The 27615-nt window shown below is 38.5% G+C and overlaps 2 protein-coding genes across 2 annotated transcripts in view; both read right to left on the minus strand.

Annotated features, from left to right (window-relative positions):
* Positions 1–6619, minus strand: part of palm2akap2 (PALM2 and AKAP2 fusion) — a 246809-nt gene extending 240190 nt beyond the window's left edge. Inside the window, exon 1 of the mRNA XM_082157648.1 lies at positions 6578–6619. The gene's annotated coding sequence lies outside the window, so the exon portion shown is untranslated. The remainder of the gene's footprint in view (positions 1–6577) is intronic.
* Positions 1620–27615, minus strand: grin3a (glutamate receptor, ionotropic, N-methyl-D-aspartate 3A). The gene is made up of 9 exons (XM_082157652.1): positions 24783–27615; positions 17159–17763; positions 10873–11923; positions 10642–10787; positions 7839–7954; positions 7539–7690; positions 6240–6404; positions 6009–6079; positions 1620–5417 (listed from the first exon to the last, which is right to left on the minus strand). Exons 1-9 carry the CDS (start codon positions 25494–25496, stop codon positions 5081–5083), a joined length of 3357 nt encoding a protein of 1118 aa, XP_082013778.1. The 5' UTR covers positions 25497–27615; the 3' UTR covers positions 1620–5080.

Below are 27615 nucleotides of genomic sequence, written 5' to 3' on the forward strand. Positions count from 1 at the left end.
AGAATTATGGATTGTTTTCTAGTAAATACATACATCTCAAGAAGGCAAAAAAAAGAGCATAATATATGAACTGATACATATATAGATACACATTCTGTATTTGTTTTGCAGATCAGCTACAATAATTTTGGCCCTCTAGCGGTTGAAGCATAAAACTACAAGTTTCTTGCGGAGGAACATTGTTTTGGTCATTACGTGAGTAGTTCGACTCCTGCGCGGATGAACATTGTTTTGGTCATTACGTGAGTAGTTCGACTCCTGCGCGGATGAACATTGTTTTGGTCATTACGTGAATAGTTCGACTCCTGCGCGGATGAACATTGTTTTGGTCATTACGTGAATAGTTCGACTCCTGCGCGGATGAACATTGTTTTGGTCATTACGTGAATAGTTCGACTCCTGCGCGGATGAACATTGTTTTGGTCATTACGTGAGTAGTTCGACTCCTGCGCGGATGAACACGTGAATAGTTCGACTCCTGCGCGGATGAATCTGAGGGCTTGTTCGCTGTGCTCATGGTGACATGACTCACCAATGACATCAAGACTCAATAAATAAAAGAATTATACAACGACGGATATCTTAAAATAAATATCTCTTGTGAGCAGGTAAGTGTTTTTATTTGTTAAAAACAAGTGTTTTAAAATAACATTACAAAAGTTTGAAAATGCTGACAGTATAATGATTGCAATTAGCAATCATTATGTCTGACTAATTGACATAATTAGCCTATAACTTGGCCATTTTATAGGCAAATAGACCAAAGTAGAGATTGACATTGTTACCAACATAAACATTGTTTTGTGAAACAAGCAATGGACATCAAATCTGATATGCAAGCAAATTTCTGAAAAGGCAAGACAATGTTGATTCGTTTTTTTAATTTTTTTATCATGGACAGTTTTGCTTTCCCCTTTTGCTCATTAATTAAATTGTTAATTTCGAACAAAACTGTACGCTATGTAGCTTTAATAAACCCAAGTTAATTTAAATGCTATATTCAAATTATATATTTTATTGCAATCCAATCTGTCCAGTACTTTATGAAGCTTCATAAAGCTTCAATACAAATGGGTCTTGTACTGTGTGGTTCCCTGGGCAAGACCCATGTGCCTAAAATAAATGTGTGAGGTGGGAAAAATCCATTCCACACTCCTGAAAAATTTACTGTCATGAGATACAAAGTTTTCAAAAAGTTTCTTAGAAAACTGTGGAACCCAGGAACTCTAGAATCTGCATACCTGCTATATGTTATCGGAAAGAAAGAAAATAGTGCTACTTAGCAAAAAAAGATTAAATGTAATTTTCATATTAGTTATGATGAAAATGAAATTAATGAATTGTTTTATAAACTTGATAGCTTTTACTTTATGCCTTTCTGGCCAAACTAACTTTCAGCATTGCAGTCTTAAATCCAGCAACTGCTCTTTTCATATCTATCACCACCACCTTTGTCTGTCATTTTTCCTCCAAGCAATAATAGGATTATTATGAAAAATGTTCCAGCATTATAGATGGTATTAAGCTTTTGCTTGAATAACTCTCTTCTTGATACACCAGTGCTCTGAACAGCCGTCAACTGTACATTTTCCATAAAGTTTCTCTTTTGAACTCTTGGAATTATCCAGTTGAACAGCTACTAAAACATGACCCCATTCTCCATCAAGTAACATTAATGATGTGCTTTTAATGAACACCACACTTTAATGAACAACACTGAGCACATGGTTTACTCAATCTATTGATGAGAAACAACTTGAACTCTTTGAAAGTTAACTTCCCAGTGAATGCAGGTTTCACCTGCCCTCTTCACAATAGATCTATATGCCAAATAAAATACATTTCAGCAGAACAGCCTGTAAAAAAGTTTTATTCTCCAGTTATATGGGCGAATAAAAAACAAAAAGTTGAATACATAGCAATACGTTTGGAGTAAACAAATCATTGCCCACCAGCACCAAATCCTCATGCCAGCTGTGCGTTGAGTTTGAGAGAATTGTTTTCCGCTTCAGGGTTTGAATGACTTGTAGTCATTAACGGACCAATGAATCACAATTTCAGTAGCTCTGTGATCTAAAACAAAAGTTATCCAATCTGACAATGCCAAGCAAAGGCATTAACAGAGGTTTAAACAAGGAATTGACAAACTTTTCATTTTGAGGTGAACTATCGTTTGAAATTATTCGGAAGTATTGTAGCAGTGTTTTGTTTTGTTTTTCTGTCAGAGAAACACAATCATGTTACTTAGAGCCTGATTTCAGTATCTTCAGCCTCAAGTCATTATTATAAAAAGAGAATGAAAAGTTGACTTAAATCTCTAATAAATATCTCGAGGGGTTTAGATGCAGACAGTTCATGTGCGAGGGCTCTGAAGCAGCAGTGAGCTGTAGACGGGTTAGGAATAGGGTGGTTTAACTATGCCACAGAGGAGCCATCTTTGCCTTCAGTCTATGCGATAATTAACATCTGCTGAAAATCGTATCTTGCCTGCTTGTGTTCTTACGGCCTTTGAAACACCATAAAGTTTTACAGAATAAGATTTGTATGAATTATCATACATACAGTGGCACGAAAAGGTTTCTGATATTTGATAATCTCTTTTGATTTATATTTGGAGAAGAAAATGGTTGTTCATTTTCCAAATGAAATGTAATGTTGCTCAAATGAAAACATTTAAATTAAAATAGTTAACATAGACTCCCTATAATTAACCCTGTGAAAAAGTAAATTAATATTTGTAAAACTAATAACTGGTTAGACACAGACATCCCCATAGATTCACTCTGCCAACACTGCGGTTTTTGCACACTCTTTCTTATTGTTGAATTATGAACAAATTCCTTAGCTGGTGCTTGAGATGCCTGTAGTTCTGTTAAAGGTTTTCGCCAGTAACCTCGAAGTCTTTTCCATTTAGAAGTAAAGGCTTGCATTGTTTGATGGAGTCCAAGAACATTAGAAATATCTTTGCAATTATTTCCAAACAAATATATATAATTTTCTTAGCTGTTTTGGTATGTACCTGTATGAATTTTGTGGTGATATAATGGAAAGGTCCAATATATACGTACAATTGAAATTCAACAGAATTCTTCAGAACTGGAACTGACACATTTTCATCATGTGTACTTAATTTAGACTTAAAATTTAAATATTCAACAAAGTTTTGTTGTTTAGTGGTAAATATTACTGTAAAGAAGTTTATAGTTCAGGGAATGAGGAGGCGGGAACCGGCGAACGTTCAACATAACATTAATGACAAAATAAAGAAATCACAAAACGAAAGTAAGGCGGCAGCCCCTCATGGATAACTGCTGCATAAACAGAAACAAAGCAGCAACATAAATGTCCCAGGCCTTGTCTTCTCTCATCCTTCACTGTCATCACTCCTCCTTTTATCCTTCCGGAGCTCCTCTGTGGATTTCAAGACCGGTGTGACTCGCAGGTGTCGCTCCCTGCTCTTCTGGCCTCGCTTCGCTCCCACGGCTCCCTGCTCGTCACATATACCCCATCGCCCTTTGCAGACTGCGCTTCATGGTGGCCGCAGTACCTGGGGGTAAGTATAGACGAAGAGAAAGAAAAGGAGAAAGAAGGATACAGAGAGACAGAGGAAAGAAAAAGAAAAAAAACAAATCTTGGTCCTGTTCACAAAACGTACTTCAATCCGGTCCTCCACCAGCTGGGTGAAATCCTCTGCAATGGTGGTGGCACTGGATCTCTCTGTGAACAGCCCTTAACTCCACCGTCTTCTGACTGGAGGCGACCGCTCCTTCCATTTCGGTATCCGGCAGCGAGTCCCGCTCCATTCTGCCTGCTCTTCCCCATACGGCGGACAGGAGCAGTCCCCATCAAACTGTGGCGACTCCTCTGGCTCCTTCCGATGGCAGCCGTCCCTCTCATGCTCAAGCAGAAAGCAATGATTTCATCCGTCCCTCTCGGCAAGTCACTCCTCGATGGCACCACAGATTTCCCACAGCGACAAGGGCTCTTTGACAGTGCATTCCTCCTTCCTCCCGTGTTTCGGCACCAGTGTAGTAAAGTTCAGGGAAGAAGGTGGCGGGATGGCTGAATGTTCAACGTAACTTTAATTACAAAACAAAAACCAAACAAAAGCGTCAGCCCCTCATGGACAACTGCCGCCTAAACAAAAACATAAATATCCCAGGCCTGGTCCTCTCTCGTCCTTCATTGTCATCTCTTCTCTTTTTATCCTTCCGGAGCTCCTCCGTGGGACTCGAGACCGGTGTGACACATTAACAATCGCTCCACTGGCTTTGCTCCGCTCCCACGGCTCTCTGCCCCACCCTGCCCATCACATACACCCCATCGCCCTTCGCTAAACAAAAACAAAACAACAACATAAATGTCCCAGGCCTGGTCCTCTCTCGTCCTTCACGTAAAAAAAAAAAAAAAAGGAACTGGAAATGTTAGTTGGAATCAGAATTGGAAACCAGAACCATTAATTTCCTTATGATTTCTATCATGGTCACACCAGATCTCATCCAAATTAATTAATTATATTGAAAACGACACTTGAAACTAATTTTTGAAGATTTGAAAGGAATAAATCTCACACAAACATATCTCAAAGACATTTTAATTTATAGAAACATAACCATTCAAGGTTAACAGCGTGTGTTCAAGGTTAACTCTTTCTTGTTACAACTCCAGAGACAACGGCGAGGCTTTCTTCTTAGAATCAATATGCAGGAGACGCTATCATACATCACAGTTTGACACCTAAAATAAATGTCATTTTGACACATGAATGTCTTCCCTTTAGGCAGTTACGCACTGTCTTTTTCTCGTCCCCACATAAAAACAAGGTATCCTCAGAATTTAACTTCTGGGAATACAGAAATACACACTGCTTATATCCAATTTGACTCCCTCTGTCCCTCTTTCAGGTTCGGTTCAATGAGGAATAAAAATAAAAATAAAATATATAAAATAAAAAAGGACTTCAGAGAATGTGTTGAGAAAGTCTTGCTTCCCTTAGGAGCCGCAATTGAAATAATCACCCAGTAGGTCCAAGCCTTTGAACAATGTAACCTATAAAACTCCAGCCATATTTCCCACAAGTCTAGGACTCGGTCGAAGTCTCTGTCTTCTGATACTGCTCCAGATCTTTTTTCTTCTTCATGGCAAGCTGCAGTTGCTTTTTGATAAGCTGGATTTGTGTTTCAAGATCTGTCAATTCCTGTACTATTGGGTTCTGGGCAAGGCCCAACAAGTCGGTTCTTCCGTTAGATGTGGCCTGTAATGGAAGCTGTCTCTTCTCCTGTGGGGACAGCAGTTCTTTACAATGTGAACATTCCAGGTCATTTTGTTGTCCCTCTTGATTGGACAGTTTTTGCCGGTTGCTGTTGGAAGTTCCCAAAGAGTTCCATGGCATTTGTTGGTTGTTTCCAACATTGCAGCTTAGTCAGGACAAGAATGATATCACAATATCAGTATATAAATACACATTTTAGGAAGCATGTTATGCATAGTAATAGTTGTCATCATTTACTAAAACTTTCTTCCGTACAACACAAAAAGAGAATTTTTGAAAGACGGGTTGATCTTTTGTGGGTCAAATCGTTTAATGAACTGCCTGATCTGTTTCACCGAATTGGTCTAATAAAAATCAGAACAACAAATAATGCCTTCAAAAGATTTATACTAATATAGTAGCACACAAGTCATGTGACTAATTGTATGATAGTTAATGCTGCTTTATATAATTTTTAGAAGTGTGAAAGCTCCTATTTATTGTAATTACAAGAAAAAGACGAACAAGAACATTCTTCAAAATTTCTCTTTGTGTCCTGGAAGAAAGAATGTCATATCGATTGCAGAGTTAACTAAAACTCTTAAAAAACTTGTTTGTTAATAGAAATAAAGCTGATAAAGCTGAATAGAAAATGTTTACTTAAATTGAAAGAAGCACAATTATCTGAGAATGACACTACTTCAGGACTTGAATTCAATTTTGCTTGAATGCTAGAAAGTATTTAAAAGCAGTTTACCTTTTCTCCGGTTTTGCAACAGTCTGTAATTTGTCTTCTTTGAAAGTCGGGTTAATTGCTCGATGTAATCTCTGAAAAACAATTAAATTAAGTATTATTCAGGGAAGAAGTGCTGAGCATTTCAAAGTGAATAAATGAGGAAAATCATCCCCTTACTGCTACAACGAGTCACCACATTTACATGTAATTATGTTTAATAAAACCAGCCAATAACTCTACAGATGCACATACTTGACTGGTGTGGAGCCAGTACTTATAATGTGAAGACTCCGGTATTCTGGGTATCAGCCAGCGATGGACGATGTGTTCACCCAGTGTGGTGAGGAGAGACAGGGCCACTCCAATGCATAGCATGACAAATAACCCTGAGAAGTGCTTTATCCCCATCTGTAAAGTCTGGGTATGACAACGGAAAGTCAAGGTTAGAAAAGAGGAATAGTTCACCCATGAATGAACTTAAGTCACCCACACAAAGAACCCCTTATTATTTAGCAATAAAACAAAAGGAGATCTTCTGCACAACTTAAGTAGCCAGACATTTTTATTGGCAAACAAACACACACACACACACACACACAGACACACACACACACACACACACACACACACACACACACACACACACACACACACACACACACACACACACACACACACACACACACACACACACACACACACACACACACACACACACACACACACACCCACACCAAATTACAGCATCATAAAAGTAGTTTAAATGACTTGTGTGCTATATTCCAAGTCTTGGGTGTGAGGAACAAATCATTGCCATTATTCTCTGAAAGTGTTCCTCTCCAGCCAATCTCTGAAATCCCTTAAACTAAATTGAGCGAACAATACATTTTTGATTGAAGAAAGAAAATAACGTTATGAGGGTGAGTAAATCATAACGAAAGTGAGATCTGAAATGTTTCAGAAGGATAAATTGTTGTTGGTTGTTAAATGTAAGTTTTAAAAGTAGCTGTATTTAATCCTACTTGTACCACAAGTTATTTCTCTTTTGGAATAATTGAATACCTTTATTCACCAAGGATGCATTAAATTGACAAGTGACAGTAAAGACTTTTATAATCTTACAAAAAAATATATATATATAAAAAAATAAGGATCTTTTGAACTTTATTTATATCAAAGAATCCTGAAAAAAAGTATGAACATTTGAAGAATTTGAGGCAATGAATATATTCAAATAGAAAACAGGTATTTTAAATTGTAATAATATTTCACAATATTACTGTTTTACTGTATATCTGATCTAATAAATGCAGCCTGGATGAGCATTAGAGACTTCTTTCAAACACTAACACACTCACTCAAACACAAATGTCAGAAAAATGATTTAGTTGATTTAGGTTTTTTAGTTGAAGTCCTAAAAAAGACAGGCCCTTCCAGCCCTGAATTGTGCTTATTAATAGCCTAACTATATCAATCCTATATTTGAACAGCTTTATCGAGTGAACATCAAACTCAATGCATTTCTGATTTTCAGTTTGTATCATGACTTACCTCTGTGACTGCAAAGCTTCTTTTACCACAGGGTACCACCTTGTACCACTTATCATGTAGCGTGTCCATAAATCCATCAGATTTGTACTGACTGACCAACTCAGAGATATTTGAAGTCAGAGGAGAGTTCTGTTTGAGCCCAATGCCATAGCCTATGAACAGAAGGACAATGTTTTTTTTATTTTTTTTATTTATTTTGTATTATTATTTGAGCTATTAGAGCAGCATGTGCGCTATAGTTCATTCACTCTGTAACCCATAAACAAATACCAAGCGAGTAAGAAATGTTCATTTACTTGCCTTCAATTGCAAATGGCTTTCCCACTGTCAGCATTTTGCAGTCTGCATCAATAGACACTTCATAGTCTAAAAGAGCTTTGTCCATTATAAAAGCGTCCAGCTTTTGGGGATCATCCCTGGAATAGTATCAAACAGTTTGCTGTTACAAAGTGGCACACAGACAATATTTGCTGCAGTCATTTTTATTTTTTTTATTTTTTATTTTTTTCGTGGATGTACAATGTCATATAGTCACAATATGAACTTTTGATCGTTGAATCAGTCCATTAGTCCTGAAGTCCTCACAATGAATTAAAACTACTAGAACCAACTACCTATTCATACTCATAGAAGGGAACATAGAAAGTCTATAACCTGGCTTTACTACTAGCAGTTGCATCCTTGTTTATCCTATGCAATTCAAAATGTTATCTTGCAAAAACACGTGTTGGGTTGATTGAAAAGGAGAGACCTTGCTAACCTTCTTAGGGAAATGTTGCAAATTTCATCTACTTCTCCTGAAATCTATTCATTCTGCCCTGCTTGAAGGAATTATACACTGTGGCAATATTTTGGAGTATGTGGTCTGATTTGAGGGCTGCATCAAATCATATCCTGAAGGTTGTGGAAACTCAAAAGAGAAGTTTCAGACTTGCAACAGAGGATACGAAAGGAGGAAAACTTCTTTAAAATGTATTTAAGTGTGGCCTATCGAACACTTACGTGACGTCTGAAAACTCTCGCCATTGACTTATTTGCTTTGGTCATTCCTACAATCAAATGCTTATGTATTAAAAAGCCAAATTGTACAAATTGTTGGCCATAACTTCTAAAAAACAATGACAACAACAAAATAGGTTTGTGTATATATAGAGAAAGTATCAACAAATAAAACCGTTTTCTTTGAATATATAGATATAACGGCTGGACGGATAGATAGATAGATAGATAGATAGATAGATAGATAGATAGATAGATAGATAGATAGATAGATAGATAGATAGATAGATAGATGATAGATAGATAGATAGATAGATAGATAGAAAAATAGACAGACAGACAATAGACAGATAGATAAATATAGACAGATTGATAGATATAGACAGACATATAGACAGACAGATAGATAGACAGATAAATAGATAGATAGACAAAGATGATAGATAGAAAAATAGACAGACAGACAATAGACTGTCTACCTATCTGTCTATATCTATGTATCTGACATTATAGACAGACGGATAGACAGACGGATAGATAAATAGACAGACAGATAGATAGACAGACGGATAGACAGACGGATATATAAATAGACAGATAGATAGATAGATAGATAGATAGACAGACAGTCAGACAGACAGATAGACAGACAGACAGACAGATAGATAGATAGATAGATAGATAGACTGACAGACAAAGACGATAGATAGACAGACAAACAGACAGACAGACAGACAGACAGATAGATAGATAGATAGATAGATAGATAGATAGATAGATAGATAGATAGATAGATAGATAGATAGATAGATGTGCCGATAATTTTCCTGCAAATAATTATTCACTATAGCAGTTAATTGCTAATTAAGAAAAGTGATTTTGTTATCCTAGGTAAATCAATCAATCAATCAATAAAAAAGATAATTGTGACTTCTCATAATTGTGACTTCTCACAAATGCAAAAAGTTTTCATCTCGCAATTTGAACTTCATCACTCACAATTGCCAGTTAATATCAGAATCAGTATTGTGGGATAAAAAGTCACAATTAATACCTAGGATATCAAAATCAACTGTGGTTGGTAGATCCTTTTTCTTAAGCAACCAAATATGCGAGAACATGCTTTACACACAGCTCATTACGCATGAAAGAGAGGGAAGACGCGTTTGCACTCGGGTGCATTCATTCATGCTGTTTGTGGAGTTACAGTCTGACAGCAAGATTTTTCAATTATTGATTCAATCTGTTCATCTGGATGAATTACTCATTTAACCTGCATGCTAATAAGAAATTTAGCACATTATAAGCTTGGAACTTGTTGGAATGAGTAAAAGTATGAGCAATATTTACAATCCTGTGCTAAAATTCAGGCCATAAGTAGACAATATATGCATTTATATATTTAGGATTTATAAATATACATTATGACTTATACAATATAGACTTATATCTTAGACTTACAACTATATATTCAGGATTTACATTTGTATATTCAGAGTTATAACTATATGTTCATATTTATACTTATATATTCAGACTAATAACTATTTATTCAGATTATATATATTCAGATTTGTAACTATATATTCAAACTTATACATTAGGATTTAAATGTATATATTCAGGCTTATAAACATATATTCAGATTTGTACCTATATATTAAGATTTTCATTTATATATTCACTATTACATATAATTATTTAGTGTTTGGTCGTATATTTTATAAGTCCAGTAATGCATGTGAGTCAGATCATTGAATGAGAAGGAATTTGTGTTTTGCACCTTAAAATATATGCTTTGCAATGAGTTAGATAATTTAACAAGTAGACATACAGTATGTGTTTTGCATGCCATGTAGAATGTACATTGTGGCTGTGGCTTTGCAGTCAGCCAGGAATACAAGTAGGAATATTTGTTTTCTCACAGTTCAAACATCAGTCAAACAAGTCTATTCATTCCTAGTCTTGTCCGGTGAAACCACATGGATTTGTACAACATAGCAAGAAGGGAAAACCATCTAAAGAAGGACATGGTAGAGGGCATCCAGTGAATTAGTGCTGCTTCAGTGGTCGATTCCACTTTGCAATAACGATTACGACTTACTTAAGATGATCTATTCCATCAGGGGTTGTAGGGACATTGTATCGTCTCATGTATTCATGCATCTCTGGAAAGCTTTTTTTCACATAGTCCTCAGCGCTGCTCTCCCGAACAGTTCCAAAGCGGAAACCTTGTGATGGATGGTGGAGCTTGAAAAGCAAGAGGACCATATTCAGCAACCAGCAAGTATATTTTTAACCTCTTAACCATTTGAAATACACAAATTACTCTTACCTTGGGATCATGTATACCTGAGAGTTGCTCGTAGGTTTTCTCACCAACCATTACAGCAGCGAGATTAGCTGTGTACGTTGACAGGCAGAACAAACAGAAAATGGCCCAGAGGTTCATGAGGAATCTGCCGGTCCAACACTTTGGCGGCTTAATGGCGGCAGTCCTTCCGAATAAGATTGAGTAGCAAACGTTTAGCGCAGAGGAGAAAGAAAAGACACGCTCCCTGTTCCTCCCCCTTGGGGTCATCCCGAAAGGGCTTTTCCACTCGTACAAGGTCAGGAACACGGCCGTCAGATGTAAAGACACAAATATTCCCAGCCACATACTCCAGTGCAGAGGCCACATGAAGGCACCAATGGGTGCAGCAGTATCCATAGTCCTGACAAGGATTCCCAGGCTGGTGGAGAAGAACGGGCTGGTGAAGTCAATGACCTGACTGCGTGCCGAGTTGATGCTGAAGGAAGTGACAGCCAGATGCGCAGCCCCGCTCATGAGGTCCCCGACCAGCCCTGACCAGCGACCGCTCTTGTAAGCTCCGTATTTCCCATCTCCCACAATGTAGAGGTCAAACTTAAAGCCCATGTCCTCTGCCAGCTTCTCTAAAAGATCAATGCAATAGCCATAGCAACATTTTTTAAACTCCATGGGCACGGTGTCATTGGCACTTTGCAAACCCTGAAAAAGACTTTCCAGCAAGGCTGTGTTGTTTGTTTGGGGGTCAAGGCACAGCTGGCCAGCCGGGCACAAACCTTCTTCATCAACATCTCGGGTGAAGACAAATGGGTGTTCTACCAGGGTGACGACTCGCAAGTGCAGACGCGAGGAATGCCGCCAGTCTCCCCCTGGATGAGACTGTCTCTTATTAGGCCAAACACCGTAATCCATTACCACTTTGCCTTGCTTCCAGTTGCCGAGACGCGTCCACATGGGCTTGCCTATTGGGTCATGCTGTAGATTCCATATGAAGTGATGGCTTTCAGAGATGATGGTAGATTCCTCTTGAACACTGATGTAGCCGCTCAGGCCGTCAAACAACGTGTTGGCCATGTATCTGAGAATCAAGAGAAAATTGATTCTAAAGCAAATACAATGTCAAATCAAAATAAACCTAATTTGCTTTTATAACACAACGCCTCTGATCCAAAGGCCTGTTCACACCAAGGACTATAACTATATCTGTATCGTTTTAATAATCATTCTATATGAGAATAGCAGAGTCCACACCACAGCTATAACAACACAGAGAAATTATATTGTTCATTTTCAGAATCATTTTTCCCAGTTGAGGAACGATATCGGCTTTGACAGCAAAATCAGAATCCATCTAAAGGGGCTTTCGGGTAGCATCGGGTAGTTCTAGGAGCTTAGTTCTTGGAAGTAGCCAGCAGGGTGGTTCCCCGAGAACTAACAGTTTCCTTAGGAACCTGGTTGCATTCATAGTACCGTCAGTAGGAACTCTTAAGTGACTTAAGTCAAGCTTGTTGTTGTAACTTTTATTTTGATGGCACGACAGACCTTTATTTTGACAGCGCTCCCATTCTCTGTATTCATTAGTTTACGATCTGTCTAACAGTCCTGTCTAAAGCTGCGTTTCCAACGATATTACCCGGAACAATTTGTCCCAGGAACTTTTTTTCCCCTAGACCTGTTGTTAGCCGCGTTTCCACCGCGGTCTAAAGTACCGTGAAGATTAGGCAAATAGTCCGGTGACGTAGGACTGCGCGCGACTTTACAGTTCCCACTGGATTTCATCCTCTGAATTTAAGCTTAATAAAGCTTGAACTTCGTCGTCTGTCCATCGGTCGTATGTTTTAAACTCCATTATTGATTCGAATATTAGACGACTGTTACTGCACGCACCGCAACAGATGGTGGTTGAATAAAATGCAATAAAAATGCGGCATGAACTCAACCAATCAGCATGTTCAGCGCCCAAGTCCCACCCCTGAAAGTTCCTGCACTTTGAAAAAGTACTACCTCGCGAGCAGGGACTTTTGGAGGGGGAAACACGGTGTAAACACACCGAGTACCACCCCAAAGTTCCTAGTTTCTGGGGAAAGTTCCTGTGGTGGAAACGTGGCATAATACGTAATTAGATAGAACTGTTATACATAGTAAGTAGACAGTATATGAAAAGGTATTAGCTTTTGCCGTGTCCAGTGTTGCTAGCTGAGCTGAAATACATAATAATGTTTTGCTTGGTCCCCTCAAAGTTGCATTACATTTTCTCCTTAGCGTAAAGGTTAAGAGGCCCATCTATCACTGTTTTCCATGTCCATAGAGTTAGTTTCTGGAGTAAATTTTATATATATATATATATATATATATATATATATATATATATATATATATATATATATATTTATATTATAGACATATATATTGAAGGGGGTGGATTGGAATCCACTGCTGCTTCAATGTATATGTAATGAGTGATTATAATCAAGGTATTAATAAATATTTTTTCCTTCTAAATATCAAATGAGTTGAATGACTTCTCTAGAGATTTTAATTTGGTATAGAAGTTACCAGTGTGCTTACTGAAATGTTTTTTTTCATGTATTCTTTAATGTCTGTATTTGATATCTGAATGCAGTAACAGTGCTTCCTTATTTATCCCAGCTTCCAGAAATGAAATAGGGACTTGTTTTGTGTTTGAGAAAGGTCTCCAATGTGTTAAAACATATAGGGGTCACTGAAGTCAATAGTTTAAGGGACCATTTCTTTGTTAAAGCCTTACTTTCCAGTTAGACTAAAGTGTAGCTCTCCTTGAGAGAAAGAATGCATTATCTTGATGTTTTGAGAGGACTCTCCTGTTTATAGTTAGAGCCTGGCCAAATCCAACCTTAGAAAAGCTGTGTGTCGGTGTGTGTGTTAGTCTTCTTGGTTACAGGTTAAGGAACCACTGGTATTATTGGAGATTGACTGAGTTGTTGTTCTGGACATGCTGGCGGCCAGCAACCCAAATCTGCCACCTGGAAGGTCACGACGTGCCTAACTTCAGGGTCCGAGTGTCAGCGGCATAATCGATGGAGATATGCTTCAGTCTATCTGTATATGTGTGGAAAATTACTATGTTTATCTTTTTCTTAGCCAATCAGAAACTGCAACCTGAAGCAAGGACATAGCTTAGACCTTGGTGAAGTGTGTGTGTGTGTGTGTGTGTGTGTGTGTGTGTGTGTGTGTGTGTGTGTGTGTGTGTGTGTGTGTGTGTGTGTGTGTGTGTGTGTGAGTGAAGGGTATAACTGCTGTGATCTTTGTAACTGTAAGCGGGTGGGCCTACGAACTGTCTTGAAGCTGACTTCTACTGATGAAACAGCAGACTATCTTCGGTAAAACTTTTCTTCAATTATTTATAATTCTGACTCCGAGTCTTCTTTCAAACATCTTGTCCTTGGGTCCCAAACAATATAAGTGTTAGTTTCTGGAGTAAAAATATACAGCTATATTAATCTGTGTTTACACAGCTTTTTTTTAAATGGCGGGTGTTGGTGTTTCGCGTGCGTTCGGCCAATCAGTGTACACTAACGTCACTGGTAGTTCCTATAGTGCTGGCTTAGTGCTGTCAATTAGTTCCTCCAAAAAGAAGTTTCTAGAACTAAAATCATTCCTAGTTCTTGTGGTGCGAACACACATAAAATCCTGGTACTTCCGCCAGCAGTTCTAGGAACTATGAAAAGGATCCTCCGGTGTGAAAGCCTCTTAACTTTAAACAGCTCGAGGATTTAAAGCAGCAGACGACATAGCAGTGTGTGCTTACAACAAACAGAACATTGTCATGCGTTGGCGTGGACGCGTATGTAGTTGCCTTTATTTTGCATGATACATCCAAGAAAGATACTTAGTGTAATTATCTTTTAAACAGAACAATTACCACAAAAACACTTACAATACCACAAAACACAAGGCCTAAGCCAAATTGCACTGATATATCTTAAAATATGTCAGTGCCATTGTTTTGTCTCAAGATGCACACTAATGTATTTTTCCAAGGCATGTTTATAAAAGCTACTTAAATATCCTAAATAAACTAAGGCCTAGTCTTGGCTTAGGGTGCTTTCACACTGCCAGTTTAGTTGGGAACGGGGCACGAATCGCATGAAAAATCGCTAATGTGAACGCTGTCATGTGGACCCGGGTGCACACTGGGGTACCGATCCCGAGACTACCTGGTGGTCTGAGTTGGGTTGCAATCGAACCGTGTTGCGGTTCGCGTGAATGTGAATGCGGACTCGGGTGCGCACTTGTTCAGGAAGAAAAGTGACCTGCCCTTGCGTTTTAGCTGATTATGATGTATTTAGTTAAATAAAACGCATGTAAGGGATGATAGTGTTGATGATTTACCTTGGATACGAGCGAGAGTGAGCCTGCAGTGTATTCGCGCGTGAAATCAGGGCAACAAATTAATCTCCTCAAAAGAGTTTGTTTGCAAACAGCAGAAAACCACCTTATGCGTCACACACACACAGTAAACCTGTGTTGTTCACTCAGCTGTGCATAATGGCACCAAATTAATTAAAAAACACAATATATTGACTCGCGTTCTGTTTTCTATCATGCGCCGTGCACGTTTGCAATGACGTAAGACGCACGCAAACACAGCAGGGTTCGACAGAATCAAGTTGAGTGTGAAACCAGACCAACGCTGTGGGGGGCGCCGGGAACAATCGCGCTCGGGCTCGGACCGCAGCAAACGAGCCCAGTGTGAAAGCACCCTAAGCCCTGTCTGTGAAACCTGGCCTTACAGTAAATACCTGCTTCCTAATAATGAAGCCCAATATTTTATAATCAAATTAAATCCTGATAGATGTAATTTAAGTCCCACCCTACATCTATAGTTTGGGCAGTAAAAATAAAATGGCATTACTGACTTTCATTCACTTCACTTTCCTGATGCATTGCTGTTTTTGTCACATTTTTTGTTTTAATGAGATCCTTATTTTGGGCCATATAAATACTGCTCTAATTGCAAAATATAAAATTGACTATATCATCTGAAATACTTACAAGACACTGCCCCTTAAATGGCTCCTATGTAGTTAGCTGTGTCTTCTTAACATATAACATCATAGCTTGGCTAACTACTTTTCTTCAAAATATCATTTTTGCAATTAGCATTTATCTGTTGCTTGACCATCTCAAATGATTAGCAACTTCAGTAAATTCAGTAAGATTAGTAAGCTGTACTGTTTAGCCTTCTTGACTGACCTTTCAATTTAGGGAAAAGGTATTGTTGTGTCTTGTATTTTTCTCTCTTCGATTTAGAGTTTTTTTTGTTTTTGTTTTACGGTGTAGCGAAAAGGTAACTCTGTTAAATCAGTAATGATAGGAGTGCTGAGCATGTGAAATTTAAGCCCTGAGGCAGTTTGGTTAGAAGTTGGTGAAGTTGTTTCCTGACAGTGCAGTGTTGGAGAAAACACTCTTGATATGCTGTCTTAAAAAGCTCTCCTCGGCTGTGGATGAAGGGGATAATCCTTATAGAATATGCAGACGTGCTGTATAGTCACTAGTCACAGATTATCAGAATTCTGACATGGATCATTTGGTCTGTCAAAAATGGTCAAATTTTACATCATGTAAAAACGAACCTTTCTGAAAGGTTGGTGGAAAGTGAGAGGGTATCTCTGTTCCTGCTTTCTCTGCTGCCTTCTAAGACAGCATTCAAAATGAAATGGAACCTCATAAGTGACTGATTTGGAATTATGGATTACTATTTCCTCAGCAATTATGTGTCTCGTACATATAGCGCTCCTTAAGTGCAGGAAACTTTACTTCCAATGGAGTTTGGTATTAGCATGTTGTTAAGCTAATGATGTGACACTCTTATAAGCATAAAAATAGTAAATATTTTCTTTAATCTATTTTAGTCATTTGAAACTGACACAATGCATTATGAGATTGTCTTCTCTACTCATTGTGAATGTGATGTTCTCTAAGAATTTGGCCGAAATTTTTTTTTTTTTAAAAGGGGGGTTTCACAGTGATGCCTACAAGAGCAATTTTTGGTTCCCCAAAGAACAGTTCTTGGTTCCCCAAAGAAAATATCTTTTTTTTTGTTTCAGTTCTTAAAAGAATAATTTAATAATCTAAAGAGCCTTTTCCCACTATAGGTAACCTTTAGTGCAATGGAAAGATCCCATGGCAGTTAAAGGTTCTGCAGGGAACCATAGAGCCAAAAAAAATACTTTTTTTTGTTAAGAGTGCAGCCTTTGCATTCGGAGCATGCCAGTCATGCTCTTTAAATAACACAAATATTACAATTACAACATATTGCCAAATAAAATACCTGGACAGAAAGGCTCCTGATGTGAGATTTTTTGTCTCAAGACTGGCCATACAGTTTGTGATGCCAGGAATCAGTGCCAGCTCTGGAGACACAGTGGCAGCTGATCCCACCGCCCGCGCCACCAGCTCCAAAGCATCCTGGACATAATGATCCAGTGAGGGCTCACCCATACGACCATGTGCAAGAAGACCCAAGGGTAGCCCCTCTGTCCTTAATTCCTCCACGTTTTGAGAGTCTCCTATAATCCAGCGGTAATCAGGAAGGATCAGTCCAAACTTTGCAATGGTGGTAAAGATTCTCCGTATATCCCTGATGTCACATCCAAAGGTCACTATAGTAGATGTTGAGTCTTTGATGGACTCCAGTTGACCTTGAAGGGATGTTTGAAAGTCACTTTTGGAGCTGCTGTTGGTGGATATTTTGAGAACTGTGCCCAGATGAAATTTGGAGCTGTTATGGAGCAAGAAGACAAAGTCTGAAATGTTCATCTGTTGACACATCACCAGACTGACATCATACCAGTTATTCATGGACAGCAGGGAGAAGATGAGATCTGCTTGAGAGGTTTGAGGATTTTGCATGGCCATCTGGAAATGGAGTGGGTTCTGTTGGGAAGAAACAAATGAGGATACCATTACAGAGAAATTTGTGTAAGGATGGATCACATTGGTCAACAATCCGTCATCAATTGGTCAATAAGTGACACTGACTAATTCATCTTGACTTTATTTGTTTTTATATTTAGCAGTAGTGCTAAAACTAGCATGATAATAGTGTGGTGTGCTTAAGCTGTTATATGAAGTTTTGTGGCCGTTATTTTTAGTTATTTATACATGTTAGCTTTGAGGTCTTCTATATGATACTGGGATTCTAAAAGTTGTTGAAACTAACCTTTAGCAGACATACACATTTTTTTTTATTTACAATCCCTTACTTTTGGGAAAATCAACCAGAAATATTGATGACTTATCTTGCACTACACTAATTGAGAATGTCCCTGCACCTAACATCTGCCGCTGACAAGCAAGAATGAAATCCTGAGGTGCATAGCAATTGGCATATTTATGCCGTTTTGTAGTATAAATAGTTTGGGTAGTGTGTATGCACGCAACATTCCAACATTATGAAGTGCATTTATTTAACTGGAAAAACAAAGGGTGGAATGTCGGACACATTTGGTGTTTTAAGTACATTGTGTATATAGTGTATAATTTGGGACACAACAATGGTTCATGACTGTGCTGCATCAAATCATAAGTTCAATTCCCAAGTCCCACCCAAACCACCCAGTTTCAATAGAAAATATGTCAAGGCGAGAAAGACATCAACCAATTTCATAAGGGACTTTTAACATGCAGACAGGTTGTATTTAGGAGTCAGATGAATCTTAAACCCAGCCTGCCTAATTATACTTGTGTAATTATATATATTTATTGAACAGATTGATCTACTACTCGTTCAGGCAATTCTCCATTAAAAAAAATGGGCCAAGCCAAAACTGTCAAAATACTTGATGGTCTTTTAATGGTCTTAACCATTTTAATCACAAATCACTGGCCAGGAGATTAGTAAGAATTGCACAAAGACTGTAGATAAAGTAACAGCACAGAATATCTTTGTCAAACTTGCAGACAGCTTTTTACTGGAAGAAGAGTCAGTGTTTTTCCACTCGATGTTGATGGCTTCAAACAATGGAAGCTTGTTTCCGCCACAAGATAAAAAATCAAAAAGGTACTTGTGACTTTTTATCTCACAATTCTGACTTTATTTCTTGCAATTGTGAGTTTATATATCACAACAAGCATTCATATCAAACAGTTCATGAGTAATTTAAAAATGTCTCCAAGTTAGTTTGAGTTTAATGTGAGACCAAAAATTCACTATAAAAATCTGTACTCTGACCAGGCCAAAACATGTTCTCAAGCCACTTCTTGGTTGCCTTTGCAATTTTTCTTGTTGAAAAATAGCATCTGATCATTCCTCTTTCGATAAAAACTTTTCATTTGTGGGAAGCAAGCCATTTTACGTTAATCTCCTGTACTCTAAAGCATTAAATTAATTTACAAAGTGAATTTGCTCACCCATACCAGCAGCTAAAAAGGCTCTCCACACAATGACACTCTTCCTCCATGCTTCACTGTGATAGAGATGCAATTATTATTATACACTTCCCAGCCAAAACAAAATTGCTGTTTGGATTTAAATAGGCGGATGTTTAAGAGTCAATGATTGGATCATTATTGCTGTGATTATTATGTTTCTAGCATGTTATATGTTTGGCAACAGTTTATCTAACCCTAATTGATTGAGTATGTAGCTTTTCATTTCTTAAACAACCATGTAGGAAGACACATCATGGCCATATTTCAGGATGACATTGTCAAGATTCATCAGGCTCAGATTGTTAAAGAATGGTTGTGAGGGAGCATGAAGAATATTTTGCACACATGAATAGTCACATCTGAGTCCAGTGCTTAAATTTATTGAAAGTCTTTGGGAAGTGCTGGAGGAGACTTTACAAAGTGCTGGACTCTTGCATTGTCAATACAAGATCTAGACCAAACATTGATGCACCTCTTGATGGAAAAAACATCACAACATTTATTTCTATTTAGAAGTGCATATATTTTGGGGTCAAAAATGGACCAAACATAATAATCACTGCAATAATGATCCATAGACTCTTAAGAATTTGCCGATTTAAATCTAAAAAGCGACTTTTGTTGTTGTTGGTCAAGGCAGTGTATTTCTCACCAGATTTTTGAAGACACCACTGGAACATCACCATGCAACTCGTGTTTTATTGTGATTCATCACTACACACACACAAATATCTATATTCTAGCCAAAAACTTAATTCTGTCTAAGATGTTTTAATGCATTTTCTCAACTTTTGCTCATTTCCTGACCAGTAATTTTTGGGCTTTGCACATCTTTTCCTGTCTGCCAAACAAAGGGAAGGCATGAGTTTTAGGTCCAACAGATATTTATCGTAATGCATGATTTGATAGACTGTCTCCTTCTGTTTGCAGATTGAGTTTCTGAAGCAGATTATCTGGGGCAAACAAATATTTTGATTTTAAACATGATGTCCAATTGTGCAATTCTCTGTCCCTGAAAACAATTACTTTAAGCGGTCTCTGCTCTTGTTCAATTTGAGATGCATTGAAATAGAATTGTATCTAGAGGGGAAAGAACTTCAAAACTAGTTTAAAGCATTTGAAACTTGATAAGTCCTTTGAAAATAGTCAAATCGGTTCTGATTTTTGTTACATTTTTTCATATTTAACTGCATCATGCTGCTTTAAAGACAAAGGCAAGGTTTCACAAGAAGGGCTTAGATTAAGCCAGGATTAGGCCGTGGTTCAATTAGGATATTTAAGTAGCTTTTATAAACATGCCATATATATTTGTATCACTTTTTTTTTTATTATTATTATTTTTAAACATATTTTAAAATATCTCAGTTAAAACAGCTTAAACGTGCATTTTAGTCTGGGACTAGGCTTAAGCCTTGTCTGTAAAACAGGGGGGAAATGTATAATTAGCCTAAATGATTTGATTTTGATTTCAGAAATGTTGCTCATTTCATGGGACCAAAATTGATTTAATATTTGGGTTTTCCTGTTACTTAATGTCCATTGGCATGACCAGTGGTCAAAAATGTGCTTTATTGACTCTTTCAGGTCATTCCCAGGTATGGAAATCAATCATACCCATCAAAATATGGATGTATAGTACACCGATCAGGCATACCATTATGACCACCTTGCTAAAATTGAGTTGGTCCCCTTTTGCTGCCAAAACAGCCCTGACCCGTTAGAGGCATGGACTCCACTAGACCCCTGAAGGTGTGCTATGGTATCTGGCACCAAGATGTTAGCAGATCTTTTAAGTACTGTAAGTTGTAAGGTGGGGCTCCATGGATCGGACTTGTTTGTTCAGCACATCCCACAGATGCTCAATTGGATTGAGATCTGGGGAATTTGGAGGACTGTTTGTTGTGCTCCTCAACATTCCTGTACCAGTTTTGCTTTGTGGCAGGGCGCATTATAGCAGCATGGGCACCCTAACTGGTCTGCGGCTATGCAGCCCCATATACAACAAACTGTAATGCACTGTGTATTCTTACACCTTTCTATCAGAACCAGCATTAATGTCTTGAGCAATTTGAGCTACAGTAGCCCGTCTGTTGGATCGGACCACACGGGCCAGCCTTTCGCTCCCCACATGAATCAATGAGCCTTGGCCGCCCATGACCCTGTCGCCGGTTCCCCACTTCCTTGGACCACTTTTGATAGATACTGACCACTGGCCCTTATCAAACTCGCTCAAATCCTTACGCTTACCCATTTTTCCTGCTTCCAACACATCAACTTTGAGGACAAAATGTTCACTTGCTGCCTAATATATCCCACCAACCAACACAGGTACCGTGATGAAGAGATCATTAGTGTTATTCACTTCACCTGTCAGTGTTCATAATGTTATGCCTGATCGGTGTATATCAGATGTGAAGAGAACTTCTAAACGTTTTCCCACTAAGTACAGTGGAGATTCAGCGACATATATTACATGAAATCTGCAATCTCATTGTTTTAATTGTATAATAGCCATTAATAACATGACATTGTCCTGCAAAGGAAATCAAGACCTTAAAAAACCCTGGCAGATGAAATGCTTTGCGGAGCTGTTTAATTTCCCCTGGGGCTGCAATTATGAGATGGTAGAAAACAGGCTAATCAGAATTGATTAAGGAAAAGCTGTCCAGGGATTTATTTCAAGATGTCTTAACAAAGACAGACTTATTTTCTGTAGGAGTTGTCATGAGATCTCAATGACTTAACCAGTGGGAGAGCAATAAGTACCACTAACAAGTTAAGAAGAGACACTTAGGGCCCTATTTTAACGATCTAAGCACATGGTCTAAAGCGCACATCAGCACAAGTCCACTTTTGCTAGTTTAACGAGGGGAAAAATGGTCGGCGCACCCGGCACATGGTCTAAAATGGTTGTCCCTATTCTCTTGAGTAAATGGGTGTGTTTTGGGCGTAACGTGCAAAAAAACAATCAGAGTGTAATTTCCCATTCCCTTTAAAAGCCAGTTGTGCTCACGCCATGGCGGATTCGTTATTTACATAGCGGAAAAACGGAACGCTTCTCAGACAGATCTACTTGTGCGCGAGGTTAAAACTCGTGAGCAGACCATCTACGGGTCAAGCCAGATTCCACCATATCTTTATGAACACAATATTAATATTTTACATTGTATTCCTTTTATTGTTAATATTTGGCTAGTTTGTGTGCTGCTGTGCGTCCCTGTGTGTGTGTAATAAGCAGAGTGTACGTACGTTGTGGACCCGCCTATAGGCTCATATTACTAATGCGCCCTTTAAATAACAAAAATAAACAAATACTGCACCATTGACTTAAGACCAGGTTTCAGTTGGTCAATGCTCAGTCTATTTGAGATCCTCAAAATAGCAACGCACCAACAATGTGCCTGAACACACCTGGTTTTCAGACCAGTAGCCCATGGGCGCACAAATGCATTTGCTATTTAAACAATGTGGCGCAGGACATGAAAATGATAACTGCGTCGGGCTGAAACTAGCAAAAACGCTTGCATCGCACCTGGCGCTGCATTGCACCGGGTGTATGATAGGGCCCTAAGAGGTTTTGAGTGGCTACATCATCCGGAATATGTTTTATCTTGAAGGAGCCCGTGATTTGCAAGCTGGGATACAGCCAGATATTACCACTGTGTCATAAAAAAGCACTGGAGGGTGATACAATTATGTGCGTTTCAAGCAGTTTTGAAGATGAATTGTTAAAAATGGCTGATCTGATAAACCCCAGTTCTTCGGGCCAGTGGAGAATAGCTTGTCTTTTCAACCTTGAATCCTTCAAATTATTCTGAAAGGTATTCAGAATGACAGATGATAAATCAATCAAACGGTGTAAAATAATATAGTTGTTAATATGGTCTGATATAGGCGTGTTTGCTTTTTTATTACAGGTTTATAAACACAACATACTTTTTATGAAGAAATCAATCCATTTTAAATCAGTAAACCTTCAGGAAGGAATTTAACTGTAAATTGTAAGTGGGCTACAAACCTTTTAAATGGTGTTAATCTTACACCGTTTACTTTCTCAAAATGGGATTAGTCTATTATTTCCTTTTTCTAGGATCTTGATTGACACACAACAGGGACTGAAATTAATGGAAGCTCGTGGCAAAAATGCCATCAAAATAAACAAACATTCCCTCAAAAATTAAGTTATGCGGAAAAAAATGCTCCAATACGAGTCCCTGATTATTATATTTATAACAATATAGTTAAGCAATAAGCTATCACACGAGCAAGAGTGCTGTTTCCCCCTAAAAAGCATATTGCAAATGTGATATTGATATCACAGTTAAATAAACAAGAAGTTAATTTTAAGTTACATTTTAGACACATATTGTCTGTTTTTGCTCCTTCAACAAAAATTTCTCCAAACAAAGAGAAATCTGACAGGATAAATCTCCATGTAAACAAAGACCTGACCAGAAGATGGTGCTAACTTCAAAAGATCAGATATAAAACAGCTCAGCCCTCAGGGCGTTTAGCAAAATGCATTTTTACAAACACCAGCCACAGGTATCTTGATGTTTTGTGATTCAAATGTTTTGTGAGAAACATATTAATTTAATGAAATATATCCAACCCCAACTGACCTCAAACACCATCAGTGCTAGTTAGATCCAGATACAGACAAATGTATAGTGAATATTTGATACCAATCCTTAAAAAATCGGTTGCACTTATAAATAGCACTGGAAATATGTATGCACTAAATGTGAAAGATGCATCAAAATGTTTGGCATTTGTTTTGACAAATTGCATTTACTGTTTAGTTTTTAGAAGTTGCATTACAATATCACTCGCACAACACCAAACACCACCTGTCATCAGACTGCAACTTACAAATATAAGCCTATAATATTAAATTTGAGAACATATGAAAACAGACATAAGAAAATGTATTTACTTAAATGTATGTATTTAATTAAACTGACAGGAGGAATATGCTAATTTATAAAAGAAAATACCTATTTCACAGCTGTGCTATTTAAAATTGTAATTTTCTGTCTGATGATGGTGACAATTCTTAAATAAGCGCAGTTTAAAATTATTCTATATTTTCAGTTCGTTCTTAATATAAATTGAATCATCACTATTTGTAATAATTAGGCTATATTGTACACGTTATTTTTGTATCTGATATGTATTAAATAATTCAAGGGAAAATACATTTTTGAGAAGCAAAGTGTAATCAATGAGTGTCATCATCACGCATTTATACTCTCCATGTTGCATAAACCCCAAACCCTTAAATAACTACTAAAAGTGTATTCATTAATGCTTCCAACGAATACAACAATCCCATTCCTCAATTCCAAACATATCAACATGTTTCCTCTAATTCCACTAATGCAGTTGACCAACATTGCAGCATTTATTTACATTTACATTACATTAAAAAGAAAAAAGAAAAATGGTGGTGAATAAATTTGCAGTAGCATTTCCTGAATAGACAGTATAAACATTATGATTTATCATGAACATAAACACACCTGACTCTGGCGTTTGAATACCTCCTGGACGACGCTGATGACTGGAATCTGTAGCGTTAAGGAAATAAATTCCAACTTCACCAGTTCGTCCCTGTTTTGTGGAAACGCGATGATGGCAGAAACTCCTTGCACGATGACAGTGTGGCAAACACTTTGCAGGAACGACACAGGATCACCACTGGCAGATGTAGACGACGAGGAAAAGGAGAAAGCAGGGAGTTCTCCAAGTCCTGCTTCCACAGCCATGACTATCTCAAGGGTGAGGTTGTAGGGTAAAAGCCCCACCACTCGATTGAGAGTCTCTGTAGCGAGTAGAACAGAGTCTCGAGGTAGAAACACAGCATCCGTACCCACTTGTTTGAGTGCGGTTTTACTTTTGGAGGCCTTGTGGGGGTTATTCGCTGAGCTTTTAGTCCTAATACCCCTCCAGGCTTGTTCGTGCACACTTTGGATGACCATGTCCCACTCTTCCCGCGTTTCCCTGTCTGCATCCCAGTCCGCATCTCTCCCGCTGAGATGATCCTGCCTGAATACTCGAGGATGCAGGTGCAAAGCTCCGACTCTCACAGTGTGTCCGATCCTCTTCAGAATCTGACATGGTTGTGGATGCGCCATAGATGCTGGAGGAACAAGGATCATTATCAATGCGCTCGGCGCAAGGAAGGAGAGCCACAGCAACCTGCCCAGCGCACCCCAAATCCAAGAGCCCGGCATTACTCCAAACAAGGCTCGCTTAAGCTCTGGAAACGACGGGATCCTCGTCCACCTGCGCGCCCGGTGGTTCCTGCACAGCGCTGGATAGATGATGGATCACCGGTGAATCTCCGAGACGCAGCAAAGTTACGCTCCTCTCCAACAGGCTTCTGAGGGATCGCCAGCAGTGCACATGTCCAACGCGGCTCAAAACACTCGTTGCTCATCTCAAAAGCGTTTAAGGGCGAAATATTCCCGTTGTGAAATAATCAAGAGGGTGTTGTTTTCACGCGCTCTCCAAAAACAGGCGAAAAGGCAGCTAACTAAAATGCAAAGTGACTGTAAAACCACCAAAACGCTTTTGTTCTCCAAGTCAAATTAAGGGATGTCCAAGAATATAAAATAAATAATTACATTTTCTATTTCTCTTTATTTTTGTATGCAAACCTTTATTCCATCCTGTTTTAGATCACGAAAAATCGTGACGGATCTACAGAAATTACACGCAAACTATTCCAAAACAGAAACGAGCGTTTGCATGGCTTACATTACAGTTCAAACGCAGTGCAGCGCAGTGAAATTGTTCCGATAAACTCCCAGAACGGCGCTGGAATAGTTCATATTATTGCACTGGCTGTGCTGTGCGTTTAACCCGTTCACTGCTGCACTGACACCTCTGCTGCTATAGACAGACATCAATCATAGATTATGTATAGCATAGTTGATGGATTTAGATTATTATTTTTTTAAACTTAAATATGGGTCAGGGGTCATTACCGTGTATGCAAATTTCCATATAATATTTGCACATGATATACGCATAAACAAAAATTAAATGAATGATTGCTAACCCTATATACATTCACACACATTTTCTCAAAAAAGGCCAATCATAAACAAATAGAACACATCCATTCCAATTAGATTTTGTCTGAATAGTACCTCTCACAAATACAAAAATAAATAAATTAACATCTAAAGTAGATTTAAAAGATTATCGCACCAGTGAGCAAGTTAAATGTGACGATGTGGCAAGGAGAGTTGTTTATGCTCATGCTGATACATTCAGATGAATGGAAAATTTGTAGCATCTCCAATGCTCAGTCTCTAGCTGTTGATCTGTTGAATCTGATAAAAATGATTCTTATTGGTTAGGAAGTATAACCTCTGCCTCTCCCTTGAATCATCAGCAGCCGTGTCGTCCTATCACCGCACAGTCCTGACTTACGGCAGGAGAGGTTGGATAAGAGGAGGGGCGTGACACAAGAGCACTGCTGTCGGTGAGTGGTGAACAAGAAAAATCTGATGGCTGTTGTACCTCATCAGTCACCACTGCCATAAATCTCACACACACTGTTCCTATGCGGAGACTGTGCTGCCGGTGCATCGGTTGCCAGGACCATGAATGTCATCGCTTAGACATGCGTTCTTCTTCAGATTTTGATACACACTGATGCATACAATAATAACACAGTGTTACGACCCAGGGTCAGGGAGGAAACATGAACAAATAAGTCTGTACCAGCCGTTATCGTGTGCTTGTATCTTTATTCTTTTTTCCTCAACTAAACCCACAACCACTACTTGAAAATAAATAACAGCGGACTATAGGTTAACTACACAGTAGAAAAAGTATTTACAATTGAAAATAAATGGCACCCGTTCCCTATCCTCTGTGGTGGAGAAACACAACAACGCCAAATCTATTCTCCCACACCCTCTCCAGCATCCGTGGGTTATTTCAAAGGATGGCAGTCTTCAGGTGACGAATCAGCAGGTGAGCCTTCATACGTCCAATTAGAGCGAAGTCTCCTAAGAGAGAGAGAAACAGAGAGAAAGTGTCCTTGGCTGTCACACTTAGGGTGCTTCTCATTTCTTATTTGTCCTTTTTTCCTTTCCTCTCTTCCTTTCCTTTCTTCCTAACTCCACCCTCACTAGGATGCGTGGAAAGAATGCAAGGAAGGAAAATGAGCATGGAGGAATAGAAGGAAAGCTTATTTGTGTATTGGAATATTCTTTATCACTCAAGTGTCGCTTCAAAGCATCACCAGCTGTGCTGAAGGGATCTGCCCTAATGTTGTTGAATTTGGTTATTTAAAGAAATTCATAATAAATAATAATAAAGCAATATGCCCTGTTG

The sequence above is a fragment of the Leuciscus leuciscus genome (assembly GCF_965113295.1).
Source record: "Leuciscus leuciscus genome assembly, chromosome: 24".
NCBI classification, from domain to species: domain Eukaryota; kingdom Metazoa; phylum Chordata; class Actinopteri; order Cypriniformes; family Leuciscidae; genus Leuciscus; species Leuciscus leuciscus.

Coding starts and splice junctions, on each gene's coding strand:
- grin3a (XM_082157652.1), bottom strand. CDS start 25,496: ATGCCGGGCTCTTGGATTTGGGGTGCGCTGGGCAGGTTGCTGTGGCTC. Junction 11,924..17,158: donor TCAGGAGCCTTTCTGTCCAG/GTATTTTATTTG, acceptor CTTGATTCTCAG/ATACATGGCCAACACGTTGT. Junction 10,788..10,872: donor CAGGTATACATGATCCCAAG/GTAAGAGTAATT, acceptor TTGCTTTTCAAG/CTCCACCATCCATCACAAGG.